We start from the raw sequence: 19900 nt of genomic DNA on the forward strand, positions 1-19900 counted from the left end.
ATTTTGGTCAATGACATGAGACAAAGTATATGTGAACTGCTGTATGAAAAGTGAATTTACTCTGTAAATCTTCACCCAAATCCTAAAAAAAAGAAGTCTTGGTGGTCCAGGGATTAAGTACTTGGCTGCTAACCGAAAGGTTGAAGGTTCAAAGCCGCCCAGCAGCTCTGCAAAAGTGCCTGTGGGAGCAGTTCTCTTCTGCCTGTAGGGTCGCTATGAATCAGAGTTGACTCGATGGCACACAACAGCCACCAACACATCACAATATGCTTTTAATCATTTATTTTCTTCATTCATTGCCTCATCTATTATATGAACTGCAGCAAATAATCTGATACACCAAGCCACATTAGGTTTTAAGATTTCTCCTCCCCATAAGGCTCTAAGTTTAAAGTTAGGATTGTGTTATTACAACAATTTTCAATGGTTTACAAATGTTCAAGCATCATACGCATAACAAGAATTTTGATGAATAATTTTTAGACATGAAAAAGGAAACCATATTGGAAATGGAGCCTTGAGTAAAGGAGATTTCTCAGACACACTTTTGTTTTGTCTTTGTTGGCACTCTGGACAACTGTTAATACAGTAACATAATCCTTGTGTAGTGCCTAGCACATAATAGGTGCTCACAAGGTCCACTTAAAAGCATGTGTCCATCATAAAAGGGCTATGGATGTGGAAGTCCAGGATGGAGAAAGGCTTTCAGTACAGAAGTGGCTGTCTTGGCCCACAGCCCATCCATGGAACTAACCCCCTGGGGCACAGGCTCTGCCTCAAGCTAGCTTGGAGGAAAATGGTACCAGATGAAAACCAGGATCTTCAGAAAAGAATGAAGAGCATTGAAAAAGGTAAATATTCTGCTAAGTTTAAAAGATTATTTTTAACTTTTACCTCTTAACTTCTTTATAAATCTTTGCTTAAAATTAAAATTATAACATTGTCTTAAGGAGTTTATAGCATGTAGTTTATTACTTACAACAAATATAACTTAAAAGATGGGGAAGATATGGGCCTATATATATAGTGGCCAGATTTCTATATACATGAAGTAATATATTATTCCAGAAATGCAGGTTGGATTCAGAAGAAGACGTGGAACAAGGGATATCATTGTTGATGTTAGATGGATCTTGGCCACAAGCAAATACCAGAAATATGTTTACCTCTGTTTTATTAACTCTGCAAAGGCATCTGACTGTAAATTATGGACATCATTTCTAAGAATGGGAATTCTAGAAAACTTACTTATGCTCATGTGAAATCTGTACATGGACCAAGAGGTAGTCATTCAAAGAGAAAAAGGTGGTTTAAAATCAGGAGAAGTGTGCACTGGGGTTGTATCCTTCCACCATACTTATTCAATCTATAGGCTGAGCAAATAATCCTAGAAGCTGGACTATATGAAGAAGAACGTGGCCTCAAGATTGAAGGAAGACTCATTAACAGACTGCAATATGCAGACAACACAACCTTGCTTGCTAAAAGTGAAGATGACTTGAAGCACTTACTGATGAAGATTGAAGACTACAGTCTGCAGTATGGATTACATGTCAATATAAAGAAAACAATACTCCTTACTACTGGCCCAATAAGCAGCATCATGATAAATGGAGAAAAAGATTGAAGTTGTCAAAGATTTCATATTACTTGGTTCTACCATCAATACCAATGGAAGCAGCAGCCAAGAAATCAGACAATGTATTGCACAGGGCAAATCTGCTGCAAAACACCTCTTTAAAGTACTGAAGAACAAAGATGTCTCTTTGAAGACTGAGGTGTGCCTAACCCAAGCCATGGTATTTTCAAATGTCTCATATGCATGTGAAACCTAGACAATGAATAAGAAAGACTGAAGAAGAGTTGATGCTTTCAAGTTGTGGTGTTGGAGAAGAATACTGAAAGTAGCATGGACTGCCAGAAGAACTAACAAATCTGTCCTGGAGGAGGTGTGGCCAGAATGCTCCTTGGAAGCAAAAATGGTCAGACTTCATCTCACCTGCTTTGGGTCATGTTGTCAGAAAGGACCATTCCTTGGAGAAGGATATCATGCTTCAGTGAAATAGGGGAAGACCTTCAATGAGATGGATTGACACAGTGGCTGCAATGATAGGCTCAGGTGTACCAAGGATTGTAAGGCTGGTGCAGGACCAGGCAGTGTTTCATTCTGTTGTGCGTAGGGCCGCTATGAGTCAAAGCTGACTCAACAGCACCTAACAACAACAACAGTGTATTATTAACTGCAAGTGAACTGCGGAAAATTAAGGATCTATATATTGTAATCCCAAGGGCAACCACTGTAAAATAAAACAAAAAAGAGTAGCTAAACAAACAGGTGGGAGCTCTGGTAGCATAGTGCCTAAGGCATTTTGACTGCTAACCAGAAGGCTGGCAGTTCAAACCCACCAGCCGCTCCTTGGAAGGAAGGTTGGGCAAATCTACTTCCGTAGTGATACCACCTTGGAATCCCAAGGAGGGGTCACTATGAGTTGGGTCCGACTCGAAGGCACATAACAACAACACAACAAACAAACAGCTAAAAGAAAAATTAAAGTGGAATTTTTAAAAACATACCCAAATATTTTAAAAAGGAGAAACAGAGGAACAAAAAACAGAGAGGAGAAGTAGAAAACACACACACAAAAATGATGGATTTAAACCCAGTTATATAAATAATGATATAAAATGTTAATGAACAATCCAAATAAAACACAGAAATTATCAGAACTGATTAAAAAAAATACAATTCCCAACTCTATGCCATCTACAAGAGACACACTTTAAATATAAAAATCCAGGTATGTTGGAAGTAAGTGTATGGGCAAGATATCATGTGGATTGTCAGCATAAGAAAGCTGAAGTGGCTGTATTAATATCAGATAAAATAGATTTCAAAACAAAATTTTAAACAGAGATAAAGAATGAGTTTTCATAATGATAGAATGGGTCAATTTAATGGGAAGACATAGCAATCATAATGTGTAAACACTTGCTAACACCAACCAAAAACCCTAACCAGTTGTCACTGGGTTGATTTTGACTCATGGTGACCCCACATATTTCAGAGTAGCACTGTGCACAGGGTTTCCAATGGTTGTGACCTTTCAGAAGTAGATCATCAGAATGGACGTCAGAAGAGACTCTGAAACTTGCTCTTGAACATAGAGTAGCTAAAGCAAATGGAAGAAATGGTATAAAAGAGCTGAATGGAATATTTCAAAGGGCAGATCAAGAAGACAAAGTAAAGTATTATAATGAAATATGCAAAAACCTGGAGTTAGAAAACCAAAAGGGAAGAACACTCTTGGAATTTCTTAAACAGAAAGAAGTGAAGAAAAAAACTCAAGCCTCAAGTTGCAACATTGAGGGATTCTATAAGCCAAAATATCGAAAAACACAGGAAGCATCAAAAGGTGATGAAGAATTGGTTGATGTTCAACCATTTCAGGAGGTAGCATGTGATCAAGAACCAATGGTATTGAAGGAAGGAGTCTAAGCTGCACTGAAGGCTTTGACAAAAAACAAGGCTTCAGGAATTGATGGAACACCAATTGAGATGTTTCAACAAACGGATGCAATGCTGGAAGCATTCACTTGTCTTTGCCAAGAAATTTGGAAGACAGCTACCTGGCAAACTGACTGAAAGAGATCCATATTTGTGGCCATTTCAAAAAAGGTGATCCAACAGAATGCAGAAATGATCAAACAATATCATTAATGTCACACACAAGTAAAATTTTGCTGAAGGTAATTAAAAAACAGTTGTAGCAGTGTATCCACAAGGAACTGTCAGGAATTCTAGCTGGATTCAGAAGAGGACATGGAACATGGATATCACTGCTGATGTCAGATGGATCTTAGCTGAAAGTAGAGAATTACAGAAGGATGCTTGCCTGTGTTTTATTGACTATAAAAGGCATTCAACTGTGTGGTTTGTAACAAATTATGGATAACATTACAAAGAATGGTAACTCCAGAACACTTAATTCTCCTCACGCAGAACCCATACAGAGACCAATAAACACTTGTTTGAACAGAGCAAAGTGATACTGCATGGTTTAAAATCAGGAAAGGTATGTGTGAAGGTTGTCCTTTTACCACGCTTATTTAATCTGCATATTGAGCCAATAATCCAAGAAGCTAGACATGAAGAAGAATGAAGCATCAAGATTGAAGGAAGAGTCATTAATAACCTATGACATGCAGATGACCCAACCTTGCTTGCTGAAAGGGAAGAGGACTTGAAGCACCTGCTGACAAACATCAAGACCACAGCCTTTAGTACAAATATATGTCAACATAAAGGAAACAAAACTGGAACAATAAGCAGCATCATGATAAATGGAGAAAAGATTGACACTGTCAAGGACTTCGTTTCTCTTGGATCCACAATCAACACCCACAGAAAGGGCAGTGAAGAAATCAAATGAGGTATTGCATTTGGCAAATCTGCTGCAAAAGACCTCTTTTAAAGTATTAGACACCAAAGATGTCACCTTGAGGATTAAGATGCACCTGACCGAGGCCATGGTATTTTCAATTGCCTCAGGTGCATGTGAGAGCTGGACAATGAATAAGGAAGACCAATCAATGTACAACTGATGTCTTTGAATTATGGTGTTGCCAAAAATATTGAATATATCATGGACCGCTAGGAGGAACCAGTTACTGGAGAAGGACATCATATTTGTTAAAGTAGAGGGTAAGTGAAAAAGAGGAAGACCTTCAATGAGATGGTGCAGACAGTGGCTTCAAAATAATTTCTAGCACAGCAGTGACTGTGAGGATGGTGCAGGCCTAGACAGGGTTTCATTCTGTGGTACACGGGGTCTCTGTGAATCAGAACCAACTCCACTGTGAGTCAGCACCTAACAACTGTACACTGATACATATACACCAGGCTTACAAAAAATGTTTTGTTGTTACAACTAACTGCAGGGATATTTTTATTTAAAAAAATAGTAAGTTTTTGCTGAAATACTGCACAAAAACTTTCAGACAGTCATTTTGGTGTCACCCTCTCTTACAGTGTCACCTGGTACGGTCTGCACCCCTCCCACTGCCCAACAGCTCCCCTCCTCCAGCTCTCCTGGTGACATCACTGACTGAACTGAACAGAAGCAGACCTCACATTGTTGTCACGTACTCACAGGAGGCCTCAGGCCTTGCTCAGTTAGAGGTGTTTTTGTACTCACTTCTTCCAGTAGTTTAATCAGCGTATAAATAATGAGGCTACGTTTAAAAACAAAACAGTATCCCATTCTCATGCTTTTCTGAGTTCTTCTGCATCTGCACCACAAAAGGACCTTTTCTCTATAAAACTGAACCAAATGGACTGTTCTGGGCGTAAGAGGTAATGGCAAAGCCAATGTCAATTTACTTGAAGGATGCTTTGCTGACTGCCAATGAAATTAAGACCTAGAGGCTCTAAATGAATAATTCAATCACTGGATTAACTGGCCTCATACCGTTATCTGAACCATGTGGGTCTCCAGGTTTGGCCACTTTAATAAAATCACTCCCCTTTCTGAGGACATTTGCTGTAATCGGAGCCTGCAGCGGAGCCAGCCAGCTGTGATTAGCTTTATGTGGCCTCGATCTCCTCTCTTACCTGGGCTATTATTGCCCCCCAACAACTGCTTAGATGCCCACCTGGCTGCCCACAGTCCACCCTCCTTACCAGTGCGGAAAGCCCAGAATACTCATGTAGTCACACCACACCCTCCCTAAAACCCCCAGGTAGCCCTGCACCTGGATAACGTCAAGTGTTTTCCACGTGGCCCAGCCACTCTCTTCACATCACAGGCCACATTCCCCTATTCCCTATGACCTAGAATCAGATTCCTTTCTGATTATCTGGGCTGGCGCATGGTTCAGAGATCATCATGTACCCCCTGGGTCCTAACACTCTAGCCAGAGGAGCCCTGGCCTGGGAGGTCCTGCAGCGTCCACACCTCCTCTTAAACCACTGGCCCCTGCCTGCCTTCCCGGCCACAATGGGCTCCTTGTAGTAAGGGTTCTTTGCCTCACCACTTTGTATACTCTCTTCCTTCTGCCTAGGAAGCTCTTCCTCTCACTCTTGGTCTAGTTGTTGCTTCCTCAGTCCTAGTCTTCCATCTGCTCTCCATACACACCGCTCTCCTTCCTACCCCAGGACCTTTGCTCGGTGGGTCTTGCTGCCTGAGATGCCCTTCCCCCTTCCTTTGTTTATCTAGTTAATTGCCCATTAGCCTTTACATCTCAGGTCAAATATTTCTTCTCAAGGAGGTCTTCCCTGGCCTCCGTACAATCGTCCCCATCCTGTATTGATAGGGCCCTAAATCCCTCATTCCTGGCACTTCTCGTTATACCCACATTGCACTAATGTGATTGTGATTGATGTCTGGTTTCTCCGTCCCTCCCTCCTGGAAGCTTAGGGTGGGCAGGGCCATTGGCTTTGCTCACCTGCACCCTCAGAGCTCCACACTGTGCTAGACTCATTTCCTCAATTGACAGTTCTCCCCATGGGACCTCGGTCCCCACTGCCCGACTCCTCGAGGGCCCAGGGGTAAACTCTGCCCAGGCCGGCTGCCATACCTTTGCATGCATGATTTCATCTGCCTGGAGTACCCATCCTCTTCCTCTCCTTATAGAAGCATTCACCTCTCCTACCTGCTTCGGCTTGCAAAATCCCTTTCCCATCATCCCACCAACAGACCGAAACCCCACTTGATTCATGATGCAACAAGGGATTGCTGTCTCTGCCCCAAATAACTGGATCATTGATGCCCCCTCTCTCCCCTAGAAGTTACCTGCAGCACCCCACCACCCTCCCAATCCATGGTTCTATGTTCCTTCCTGACTCCGAGTCTTTGCTTAGGCAGATCCCCTCACCTATCCTTGGCCAGAGGAGCCCAGCCAGAGCAAAATGTCCAGACATCATCACATGGACACCTTTACACTCAAAGCTGAAGGTCCACAGCCATGGCACCAGCTTCCTCCGACTCTGTCAAATGACTCCTCTCTTCGACCCTTCATTTTCCGTTCCCCTCCCTCCTGGCCCTGTCACTACCTCCTGCTGCTCCAGCAGCCTCCTAGCTGGCCTCCCCAGGACCAGGTGCCACCTCCAACCCATTAGTGACTCAGGATCTCCATGAACCTCATGGGCCCCTCCCTCTGCAGCCCAAGAACCTAAGAGGCTTCTTAATACCTCACAACTCAACACTTCTACCTGGATCTGAAATCCCACCTTCCACTCTGAGGGATGCCTTGTGGCTCACTGGTTGAGTGCTTGGTTGCTAACTGAAAGGTCAGTGGTTCGAACTTATTAGCTGTTCTGTGGGAGAAAGATGTGGCAGTCTGCTTCCACAAAGATTTATAGCCTTGAAAACCCTTTGGGGCAGTTCTACTCTGTCCTGCATGGTCACGGGGAGTGGGAAATGACATGATGGTGTAGGTTTGGTTTTGGTTTGGCTCTGATCTGACTGACCCCTCACTGCCTCAGAAACAGCCACCACTCATGCGGTTCTCCTCATCCTTCTCCCAGCCCTAGAGCCCAACTCCAGTCCTCTCTCTGTCACAGAAGTCAAGCCGTGAGTGACCGTTGCAGCACTCCTAGGTGTCTGCTTCTCAGAACACATCATGTCCTGATAGTCTGTTCCCCAGGAAAGCATCTGCCAGCTTGCATTGTTCACTAATCAGTTCACCTAGGCCCACTCTTCTCCCTTCCCTCCTCAACTGTCCCCCGACCCCCCAACTGAACTATCAACTCCTTGATGGCAGAAAACGTTGTTTCCTTCTTCTATTTCCCCAGGGCAGCTTGCACAGTGCCACCTACAGAGGAAGTCCACAGACCTAGCATCAGACTGGAATCTGGGGCCAGACCTGACTTGCCTAGCCTTCCAAGTCTCAGTTCCTCATCTGTTCAGAGAGTGGATGGACTGTATAGCCCTGCACTATTCAAAATGGTAGCCACTAGCCCCAGGTGGCCATGGAACACTTGAATGTGGCTGAATCGAGTTGTGCTGTGAGTGTAAAATACACACATTTCAAAGACTTACCATGACAAAGATGTAAAATGTTTCGTTAATGATATTATATTGTTTACATGTTGAAATGGCAGTATTTTAGATAAATTAGGTTAAATAAAATATAACCCACTGCCCTCAAGTCAATTCTAACTCATAGCAACCCTATAGGACAGAGCAGAACTGACTCCTAGGGTTTCCAAAGCTGTAAATCTTTACAAAAGCAGAGTGCCACATCCTTCTGCAGAGCTGGTGGGTTCGAACTGCTGACCTTTTGGTTAGCAGCTGAGTGCTTAACCACTAGACAACCAGGCTCCTTAAGTAAAATATAACATTAAAAATAATTTCATCTGTGCTGTTATTTTTCTACCATGGCTGTTAGACAGTTTACCTGCCAGGCTCATGTTTATAGTGTGCAGTCAGTTTTTGTTGGAAAAGGATGTGGAATAAAACATCAGTGCTAGAACAGGCCTTGAGGCTATTCAGTCTAAGGTCTGCCTTTTACACAAAAGACACCAGGCCTAGAGAGGGACTGTGCCTTGCCCCAGGCCACACGTGTATGAGATGAGGGCCTCCTAGCCTTTCCTGGTTGAGGGCAGACAATGCCTGACACTGCAGGTGCCACCAGGTGGTCTTCAAAGGCAGAGAATTCTGGGAGGGGCCCTCAGCTCAGGACGAAGCCCTGCAGAGGGTCCCAAGCCTCCTGCCCAGGGCTGTCTTCACCCACTCACTGTGCTGACTGAGCACCCAGACATCTGCTGGGCAAGAGCCTTCAGTGCAGAATCAGTGCCCAGTAGGGCAGGCGGCAACGACCCTAACCTAATTATTTTGCTCAGAAACTTGTCTGTAACTAAAAGGCATCTGAGAAATCACCATCACCATCTCGGAGGGAAAAGAAATCCAGTCATTATGTTCAAATTGGATTTACATCGACTGTTGTCTTGTAGAAGATGTTGTCTCCCTGCGAAACCACGGATTAACATCACAGGGAGAAAGAAAACACACCGAGCAGAGAGCTTCCCCGCATCGGGGAGTCCTTTCAGAAGGCTCTGGTCTACCCTTTCTGTACAGGTGGCCCGAGCTGCTATTGACAGGGTGACTTCCTGGGCCTCATTTGTCAAGTTCCAGATTTTGCAACCTTAATTCCTCTGAGGAGAGCAGAAGACAAATTCTTCCTTTAAAATGGCGGCATGGAGGGACCGAGTGCCTTCCACAACCCAAGTGTTTGCCAGCTCCCCGGAAGGGAGAAAATAGTTAAGCGCAAGAAAGCCTTGGAAAATTAGTTAAGGCATTTGTATGTCAAGATATTTGTATGACTGCGGTATTGCAGTAGGAAAAACCTGGGAACTTCCAGAACGTCTGAACATAGGGGTCTTCAAAAGTAAGTGATAATCACCCTTACATTGGAATACCGAGCAGCCATTTAAGATGGCTTGGTGTCAACCAAAGAGAAATCTTTCAGACAAAACCAGAACTCACAGGACAATATGCCTGGTATGATTCGACATATTCAGACAAAGACATTAATTGCAAAGTCTGTACATACATGTGCTACTGGGCAATGCAGACCTCTTCTGGGTGGTTACCCACCAAAGTGCTGACTGATTATTTCTAGGGACTGAAGGTACAGTTCAGGGTGAAGATTTTTACTTTCCTCTTGGAATTTTATGACTTCCCATAGGTTTTGAAGTTTTATGCACCACAAAGTGCTAATAATGCCTTTTTTCTTATGCTTTTATTATGAGATGCACATTCAAAAGGGCACATAACTCATGTATGTGGTGTGAAGAATAATACCCAATAAAATGGCGTAGCTGCTGTGGATAACAGTTTGGTGGTTCCTCAGAAAGTTAAATGCAGAGAACATATGACCTAACAATTCCACTCCTAGGTGTATACCCAAAAGACTTGAAACCAGGGACAGTGAGCGATCCTTATGGCCACACCTTTTCATATGTATCAATGATCACCTTCAGGAAAATTCCTAGCTTTGGCATGGCTGCGTCAAAGAGCAGGACATTTTCCACTTTGGGTAGTGTCCATTTTAAATACCCATTTCTGTTTCTGGTAGGGGCAGGTGACTGGGGGCTGAGGAGGGACAAGGAGGATTCAAGCCAAAGTCCTGGCTCCAAGGGGACTGGGGTGGACACAGTGGGGGGATGGAAAGTGGGGACTATTGGTCCTTGGGGCCTGAGCAAAACAGGGTTGTCACCTCAGGTGGGAGCCACCCTGAAGGCCAGGGACATCAATACCTACCCACCCAAGAAGGGCAAGAGGCCTCTGCTTTGGAAAGAGCCCAAACGGGGTGTCCCAGCCCTCAGAAGCCCACCTGTGTGTGGCTGTCATGGCCAGCAGGTCTTCCTCAGAACGACTAGTCTGGACAGTGTTGACCATCTTCCTCTTAAGTTGAGGGTACAGAAGCCCTAAAGATGACATCTGAGAAGGCCGTGTGTGTGTGTGTGTGTGTTCCCCTCAGAAGCGGACTCTCCTCTTGCTGTCTGTAGACTTCCCCTCAACTGTAAACATCACAGACCCAGAGTGTCGGTGGATGAGAGCCACCGTGTTGAGACCCACACACACAGATGCCATTTCTTCTGCAATGTTTCAGCAGCATCTGCGTGGAGGCCAGTCCTCAGGCTGTGGCAGCTGGACTAGCAGGTGCAGTGACTGTGACACGTGGGCCTGCCGACCAGCCCCTTCCCGGAGTCATGCTGGTGACGCCGAACTCCCGAAATCTCAGGAAAGAGGCGGCTCCACAAATCTGAGAAGCTGAGAGGCCCCCTGTCCTAAGTGACCCCCGTCCCCTGCAGGCTTCTGGGGTGCCCAGGACATGCTGGGTAAATCCGACCTAGCCTCTACTCTCTGAGGGAGCTGGTGGTGAAGACTCAAGAGGACAAGGTTTCAACAGCACCCAGCACGTGGTGGGACAGCTCCCCCATCTTCACGATGTTTTCACAGAAGCTTTTCTCAACCCAGAATCCCTGTTTGCCTTGTCCTAAATAAACAACTGAGAGAAGACTCGGCCTGAGGGTAAAAATATGGGGCTGGACCTGGAGGGGACCCAGGCACCATGATTCGGTCCTCAATGAGATTGTCTGGCTTTGCTGTATTAATAAGGCTTTCCTGTAACTCCTCAAGACAAGAGACAGTCAGTCGAGTACCCTGTCCCGACCTGCTTCCCACTTCCTTGCCCAGACCATGGAAACGGCTTCTGGGAAAGATTCAAGTCATCTTGGTAATTGGGGCCTAATTCCAGCAGTCACGTCTTGGGAAGGAAGGAGAGAGGGAGGTCAGGAGGAAAAGAAAGGAGGTGGCTGACGGCCACCTTGGGCACTGCCCACTAGGCTGAGTCAAGAGAAGACTCAGAACGAGTAGCAGCGCCAGGGCCCTCAGCTCCTCATAAGAATGTTCCTTCAGCAGACAGCTGTGCTCTGTGCATGCACGGTGCAGCTGGGGAGAGGGCAGACCCCAGGGGGTTTCCTTGTAACAGATTTTCATTTAGCCTTTTCTGGGACCAGGCGAAGTTCTGTGTCTCCCACCCCTGTCTTGGCCTGAGTAGATTTGCTATGCTGTGCTTTATAGGGTCCACTTCCCTGTAACATATTGTTTGAAGAAAGAAGCTCGTAACTTTAAAAAAGATGTATGTGTGTGTGAAAACCATTGGCCAAGGATTCTGGAAGGCTTTCTCCAGCTGCAATGTTTTGCGATGGTGACAGCTAAGAGGACTGTAGGCTCTCCTGGCTGTTAGGCCATGTAGGGCCACAAGCGAAGTGGCATTTAGGATGAAAACCTAAAGCCCAGGACTGAGGACTGGCATCTTGCCTCTGAGAGTGCTGGAAAGAGAGCACTCTTCTTACTGAGTAGACGGGACCATTGGCATCCATAGTTTACACTGGCTGCTTCACAGGAGATGGTAACTACATGTATATGTGTGCGTGTGTGTGTACGTGCAAAAAGTGAATGCAGACATATATATATGCAAAAAGTGAGTGAAGACAAAAATCTTACACCTTTCAGCAAAAAAAAAAAAGAAAAAGAAAAAGAAAGAGGGAAGGAAGGAAGACAGAAAACTCCCCATGGCTATGGCAGCCCCCCTGTTGTACAATGGGGAAACTGAGGCACAGAGCAGCAGTCTGGCACGTGCGCTCTGGGAGAACAGAGACCCCACTAGTCTTGTGCCCTGAATCCCCAGTGCCTACCCCGGAGCTCGGTCGGTGTTTGCTGGGTAAGTGGTATCAGGGAGTCACCAAGGCCCATGCTGCCAGCTTTTCCCCAGCCGTCTCGTTCCTATGAGTTCCTATGAGTGCACCGGCTTTTTGAAGAGACTGATGAAGGGTTTGAACCTCAAAGAGGGCCCCTAATTGGTCACGTTTTGAATTTCCAGCATTAAAGGGCTTCTCCTCTGATCTAAATGGCAAGTGCAGCAAAGGGGCTGAAGGATTCAAAGGAGCCACCATTTGCATCCAAGGCTGAAGCTTCCTTTGTTGCCCTGTATCTAAGTCAACTTCAAAGTTCACTGCAGAATAGAGAGGCGCATCGGTCCCCATGGCAACAGCCGAGCTGCCCAGGCCACTCCCACCCCAGACAGCCTGCTCTCAGGCGTGGGTGCCTTCTGGAAAGCTGGGTGGGGCGGAGGGCCCAGGGGCCAAGTGGGAGGGGGGAAGAAGCCAGCTCAGCCTGAGCACCTGTCATCCATGAGGTAGGGGGTGAGGGGGCCTGGGTCCAGACTGCCTATTGGATGTGCTTTCACCCAGCAAACACGTGCGAACACCCATGCACCTGTGCATCCCAGTGCAACCCCCTTAAGGGCTGTCCCTCCAGTACCTGGCACACAGCAGTCATTCAACAAAGGCTGTGGATGAACGAATGCATGAACCGGCAATTGAAGTCCCAGGGAACTTCTAAAACATACAAATGCTGTCCCTAGTGGACCCTCTGGGACATACGCTCAGGACCGTGGCTTCTTACACGCAGCCCACATGCCTCTCCAATGAGAGTGGGAGGGAGACAGAGGCGGAGCCGACACTGCTCCCAGGCAGTTACTTGGCTGGATCCCAGGAAAGCTGGAGCCAGTACCACTGAGATGGGGAGGAACAAGGCACACAACAGAGCCCACATGCCACCATCAGTGCCCTGGGGACCAGGGCACCTGCTACATCCTACCCATCAAAGCAATAGCTACTCTGTTGGTCACAAGGTGCCAGCCCCAAACTGTGGGGTCAGCAGGACCACATGCCAATCCCCTCCTCTCTGGACAGACACGCAGAAGCAGGCTGCTACTTGTCTGAGGTCATTTGGGAGGGCAGGGGAACACCAGGTCTCCTGGACCCCAGTCTCTATGTCCCCAACAGTCCCCTCCAGGAAGCACAAGGCCTTCCCCATCTCCTCTCCTCCCGAGCCTACTTGTCTCCAGCCCTCTCCTTAAGCAGACGTTCTCATCCCCACCGTGGGGAGAATCACCCAGCAGTTGGAGAAGCAAAAGGCAAAACCATGGCACCCACCCACAACCCAGACCTCCCGGGCATCACTCCCAGAGCTTCTGATGGGGCAGCTTCAGGTGGGCCCAGCATCTGCATATCCTAGAAAGAAGCTCCCAGGTGACTCCGTGGTCCAGCCCAGCTTTGTACAATCTGCCTGAGGTCCTACACTCTGCAGGGAGGCTGGTGGTCAGTGTGGAGGGACCTTATTAACAAGGTATCTCTTGTCAAATGGCTGTGACACAGTGGTAAAATTTCAGGCACTGATATAAGCTGAGCAGGACTTGTCACTCGAAGGTCCCCATGCCCCTCTGGGGTTACTGGGTCCCCAAGTAGCACCACTATACCTAGTACTATGCAGGACACTGAGAACCCATTCATTCATTCATTCATTCATTCATTCACTAGGTTAGGCCCTGGAGATAGAGAGATAATTAACATGCCATAGCCCTCACTGGCCTTCTCCATAGGCTGCTGTGTACAGGCCCAGCCTGTGGGGCAGCCCAGGGGAGCCAGTATGGTGTCCCAGGAGGTGAGGGCTATGTCTTGGCTTTGTTCCTACCTGTTAGTCCTGGGACAGGGTTCGCCCAGCCTTGACCCAGGCTTTGGCTTGTTTATAGACCCCATAGCAGTCGGTCTGAGTGCGTTTAGTGAGGCTGGAGTACATTCCAGGTCTGCTGGGAACAGACTGAGGCTCAGAGAGGTTAAGGAACTTGCCCAAGGCCACACAGTCAGTAAATAACTGCCAGCACTGAAGCCTGGGCTTTCATCCCCAGGGGTGCTGCAGACCCTCAGGGCACATCTGCTAATCTTTGGGCCAGGGGTCCTGTGGATGGGGAGTGCTGTGGGCAGGTTCCAGACCATGTGTGTCCTCCCTTCCCAGGGGCCCTACCCCATTCTCCTTCCCAGAAGTGCCCCTGCCCCAGTCTGGAATCTCTCCCCTTCCTTTGCCCCCTCACATCTTCCCAGCCCATCCCCAGAGCCCCAAGGGGTAGAGACAGACACAGGTACACATCACCCACCTCTGGGGTACAGTGGAGGGGCAGTAGGAAAGCCTTAGAGATGAATTTAGTACATCTGAAGAGAAAAAGGAGCTCAGAGAGGTCAAGCCACTTGAAGTCACACAGCAAAGCCAGGTCTCAGGCTCACTTTTTCTGACTCCACACACCTCTCTACTCCTTGAGGGCTCTGTGGACAGCAGTGAGGGTGCAGCAAACCTGGGGACATCTATTAGCCTGACTCCTTCACCAAACTCGGCTTCCTTTTGAGACTGGGAGACTACATGCTTGCTCCAGCAGCCCGGGTGCCACCGGCAGACGCGGGGTGGGTGTGAGAATGGGATGGAAAGGGACAAGGCACAGCTATCGGAGGTGTTCCCCCCTCCATGAGCCACAGAGGGGTCCAGAGTCCAAGGCATCTCTTTGGCCAACAGTACAGCTGCCTGGCCAGGAGCTGCGGACGCGCCACCTGCTGGCTCCGGAGCGCGGGGCTCGCGCGGTCTGGGGCCGCCACCTGGTGGCGACGCAGGGAAGCGCAGCCTGCCCGGCCTCCGGCGGGGCTGCCTGACTCCGCCCGTACGTTGGTCCCAATTAGGGAGGACAGGGGCCCGCGCGTCAGTGGGGCCTCCTCCCTCCTGCCAGACTGCCACCTGGCGGCGCCGGGCTGGTTGCCTGCTCCTGCTGCCCCTAGAACCCCGGGGTTTGGACTTCCGGAGCGACCCAGCTTTCCTTTTCGCCCTCCTCTAACTCTTTAGATGGACACATTAATGCCTCTAAACCTGTTTCTTGTTCTGTGAGAAACAAGTGGTGGGGAGGTGCTGACGATGCCACGGGTCTGGTTGGTGGTGAATGGATCGAGCAACCCCAGAGCCGCTGGGTCAGCGCGACCCACCAAAGGCTTTGGTGCAGGTACAACAAGGACATGAGCTGTGCTCTGGAGCCAGGATAGGTGACCACCAAAATACGCCCTTGGCTCCGGAGTCCACGAGCTTCTGGGGCAACTGCGGGGCTCCCTAGTCCCCTAGACCAGCTTTAGGCTTCCCAGGTTCCACTATGGGGTTCCCTGCACAGAGCCCGGTTCTGCTGGGGAGCTGTAGAGTGAGCCCCAAAGTGAGGAAGGGGCAGGCTAGGACGCAGCCGCCTCTGACTGACAAGTGAACCCCTGAATTCCGAGAAGACCTTTATGGGGACAGGGCTGGAGGCTGCAGGAGGCCTCTCTGGCCGTCAGTCCCCCTTCCTGGGGCCCAGCCTTCCCCCAGACTGAGCTCCCCATTAGCTGTCTCCACAAGAGATTAGCAGGGAAGCAAAGAGATGTGAGTCAAACATCAGAATCACCTGCAGGCCTTGCTAAGCCACTGATTGCTGGGCCCGCCCTCCGAAGTTCTGATTGGGCAGCTCTGGGCTGGCGCCTCAGGGTGGAGCCTAACACGCTCCCAGAGCACGCCTGACAGCTCGTCCGGGAAGAACCACCCAGGGTGAGTCAGCGCGGACACCCGTGCGACCCTGGCTCCAACACTTATTAGCGGGGAACCATGGCCTGCTCACCAGTGGTGTCACTAGGGCTGGTGTCACCCAGTGCGGTAACTCATGTCACACCGCACCCCCATGGACCCCTCCCATACCAGACCATAGGGAAGCTTTAGTAATGTTTTCTTGTACTAGTGTTACTTGTAACTTGTAATTTCCAATACCACTGAATGTCGTGGCAACAGTAGTGACATCAAGAAATAGCAAAATGAAAATTGCAGGCAGACCTCAGAGATATTGTGGGTTCCAGACTGCTGCAATAAAGCAAATACCCCAATAAAGCGAGTTACACAAATTTTTTCCAGTATATGTAAATTTGTATTTACACTATATTGTAATCTATTAAGTATGCAATAGCATTATAAAAGTTTGAAGTGTTGTGAGAATTATCAAAATGAGACAGAGTGGGCACATGCTGTTGGAAGAATGGTGCCAATGATCTTGCTGGATGCAGGGTTGCCACAAACCTTCAATTTATTTAAAAAAAAAAAAAAAAAAACAGCCTCTGTGAAGCACAATAAAACGGGGTATGCCTGTGCACCTTTAAATTACACTAGTGTGTGCAGATGAAATCCCATGATTCGAAGCATCATTGTAACTGTGTAATAATGGCGGCTCTGACCAGAGTGAATTACAAGATTCACTTGTAACTAAGTCAGGTAGAGTTTTGGTCTTGTAGGCTTGACTTACCAAAAAATGTTTTTGTTTTTATAACTGTAGGGATATTTTTGGGAGCTCTGGTAGCATAGTGGCTAAGACACTTGCCTGCTAACCAGACGGCTGGCGGTTCAAATCCACCAGCCACTCCTCAGAAGGAAGGTTGGGCAATCCTACTTCCGTAGTGATACTGCCTCAGAAACCCAAGGAGGGGTCTCTATGAGTCGGGGCCGACTCGACGGCACATAACAACAACAACAGGGATATTTTTATAAAAAATAATAAGTTTTTGCTGAAACACTGCTCTAAGATTTTATAGACAGTCATGTTGGTGTCACCCCTCTGACAGTGTCCACCAGTGCGGCCCACACCCCCTAGTGATGCCACTGTTAGTCACTTATCCTCAGTTTGCTCAGTTGTGAAATGGGAACACTTGATGAGATGGTGCGTGGAAAGGGTCCAACTCGGGCTGGCACACAGTAGGTGAGCAGCAAGGGTGGCTGCTGTCCTTGGCAGATCTGTGCACAAAAGCTCTGCTCAGAGTCCTCCCATGTGTGGCAGACGCTGTGAGGTGGAGTGGGTGGATGAAAGGGAGAGGAGACAGGGTTGGGGAGAAAGTCTTTCTTTTCATTTGAGCAGTGCAGAGCCAGGGAGAGGAGACAAGCGGTGAGCAGCCCGTCACAGTGTGTATCAAGGGACAGGCTGGTGCAGTGCAGCGTCGGGGAGCCAAGGACGCTACTCCCAAAAGTAAAGGAGGGGACATCCGGGCTGAGCCTCGAAGGTAAGTCTTCATCTGTCCTGGAAGGTGGAAGGGCATTTCGGGCCAAAAGAGCAGGCCTGGTTCTCAACTCTGGCTGCATAAGGGCATCACCTGGGACCTTTGACAAAACCCTAGTGCTCCAGGGGTATCCCAGAGCAGTTCCACCCACATCTCAGGGGAGAGAGTCTGTGGTGCAGTGAATACTTAATATGGCTCTTCTAGCCTTGGTCTGTGACTCCTAGCAGATGACTGGATAGGACTATGCAAGTGTAAGGTGCTTGTGGTCCACCAAGGGGATTGGAAGCTTGTTAATAATGTAAATAAGGTATGTGGCACCTTGTAGGGGATGGGACGATGCAAGTAAGGTGTCTGGAACCCTAACCTGGGGATTGGTCAGTTTTGCCATCCTGCTCAGCTTTAAATGAGTCATCTCAGAGGCAGAAAAGGGGCATCTCACAGCTATCGAGAGACATGAGCCAGGTGTGGGGCACGTCCTTAGACCCAAGGTCCCTGCACTGAGATGGCAGAGAGACAGCAGTGGCAGAGACAGTAGAAGCAAGAGACTGGCATGAGAAAGAGCGGTGAGCTTGCCAGCCCACAGAGCAAAAAGAGCTTTGTAACACTTTCCTGAGCAGGGCAGAGGCCAGGCCAGGAGACATATGCCTGTGGCATGGCTGAGAAGTGGTCCTGATTCAAGAACTCTATCCTGAGTTGTTTCTGATCCTGAACTGTGACCTGTTACTTCCCTAATTAACCCCTGATCACGGGTGGGTATGGTATGTGAATTCTGTGTGGCAATGGCAGTAAATTATTGAACCCAGCAGAGAAAGAGAGAATGCCATGGAAGGGATGGTTGGTGTCAGAACTGGCAAGAGGGTTGGAAGGTGGCATCACGTCTGACCTCCACCTCATAGGAATTAGCCTGGAGCTGGAGTGCTGGAGATATGGGTAGGGTACCTGCAACATCTGCTAAGTGCCAGCTCACACACATGCCGACTCATTCATGAACAGCTCAGGGGGGATATCCTCTTAGTAAGTGCCAACCCTTTTGTGTGCCAGTCCATTTGGTTAGGGATCAACACTTTCATGTGCTAACTCATTCAGGAGTGCCAATCATATGCTAATTGGTGGTCTACACAGAATCTGGCGATCGGGAAAGACCCCAGGCCCCTGTGAGCACAGATGACGTCCTGCTCAGTGGCATCAATGTAGTGTATGGGGGCTGGCATAGGGCTGGTTCTGTGTGCATCCATGCAGGCCCTTCAAGGAAAGGGGGTGCTCCAGAAATGTTCATTGCTCTCTTGCCAAGGACGCTGTGGGTCAAGGGTCTGGAAATGAGTTGCTCCTTATTCCAGAGAAGCAGGGTTTCATCTCCTCCTCGTTTCTGAGCATTTGCACAAGGATGGGCTGGGCTCACCTGGAAGGACAGGACGAGCTCAGGTGAGAGGGCCATGGGGGTGGCATCACAGTCCTACCCTCAGCCCCTGCATCCTCTACCCCTGTCCTCTCTGGGATGCCTGGGCTTCTCAGTTCATTTTTTCCATACAATAAACATTTATCATGTGCTAATGGTGTGCACATAGGGCTTCATCAAGGGTCAATGGGGGGCATCTTAGGAAGTACAAATTCAAAGAACACGTGTACTTTTTTCTGGCATCGTAAGAAAATCTGTGACATCCATAAAGTCTCACCCAGATAAGGTGGTGCTTTTTAAAAATGGCAACAGGGAAAGGAACTGGACTTTGGGTGATGTGCCAGTTTTCTTTCTTTAAGCTTCCTAATGTCCTGAGAGGAAGGGTGTTGGCCAGATGTCTGCAGGGCTTCAGGACTGAAATATTTGCGTAATGTGTTGTTGTTGTTTGTTGCTGTTGAGTCAATTCAGACTCACGGTGGCTCCATAAGTCCTCACACAGGCTTTGTTTCCAAGTCCCAACATACAGAATGACAGGCCGCAGTGCTACCAGCTCTACCCATGCTGTCCCAAAAGACAAGCCGAGGAAGCCTGTTTGGCTAATGTCCACCCTGTGACAGACGGCAGCCCTTCACTTTTTCACAGAGTGGCAGAATTTCCTTTCTGCAAAGAACCAAAACAAACAAACAAACAAAAAAATCACTGCCATCTATTCGGTTTCAACTCATAGCAACCCTGAGGTAGTAAATCTTTATGGAAGTAGATTGCCCCATCTTCCTTCTCCGGAGTGGCTGGTGGGTTTGAACCACCCACCTTCTGGTTAGCAGTCAAATGCCTTAGGCATTATGCCTGCAAAGAACAACATGAGCTTTTTGTACATGTGAATCAACCTGTTCTGCACCAACTTGAAAGCCATCGCACAATCTCCACACTGATGACGATACAAACAGAACAGAGCATGACAACATATGAATGCTCCAAAAGGACATCCCCAAACCCGATGATGGTCAGTGTGATGAGGCAGAAGTAAAAGGCATTCCTGAAGGCCATGTGCATCCCCCAGA

The 19900-nt window shown here is 48.0% G+C and overlaps 2 protein-coding genes across 2 annotated transcripts in view; both read right to left on the bottom strand.

Annotated features, from left to right (window-relative positions):
* SLC18A2 (solute carrier family 18 member A2) overlaps positions 1 to 10400 on the bottom strand; it is a 61092-nt gene extending 50692 nt beyond the window's left edge. Inside the window, exons 1-2 of the mRNA XM_007936921.2 lie at positions 10336 to 10400; positions 9953 to 10094 (exon numbers count right to left, since the gene is read on the bottom strand). Coding sequence (XP_007935112.1) covers positions 9953 to 10094; positions 10336 to 10400 — 207 coding nt within the window. The remainder of the gene's footprint in view (positions 1 to 9952; positions 10095 to 10335) is intronic.
* Positions 10401 to 10478: 78 nt separating this feature from the next.
* Positions 10479 to 19900, bottom strand: part of KCNK18 (potassium two pore domain channel subfamily K member 18) — a 39213-nt gene continuing 29791 nt past the window's right edge. Inside the window, 3 exon segments of the mRNA XM_007936922.1 lie at positions 10479 to 10522; positions 19686 to 19754; positions 19757 to 19900. Of these exon segments, the coding sequence (XP_007935113.1) occupies positions 10479 to 10522; positions 19686 to 19754; positions 19757 to 19900 (257 nt within the window).

The sequence above is a fragment of the Orycteropus afer genome, unplaced genomic scaffold, assembly GCF_000298275.1.
Source record: "Orycteropus afer afer isolate SDZICR_OR568_19922 unplaced genomic scaffold, OryAfe1.0 scaffold00038, whole genome shotgun sequence".
In the NCBI taxonomy this organism is placed as follows: Eukaryota; Metazoa; Chordata; class Mammalia; order Tubulidentata; family Orycteropodidae; genus Orycteropus; species Orycteropus afer.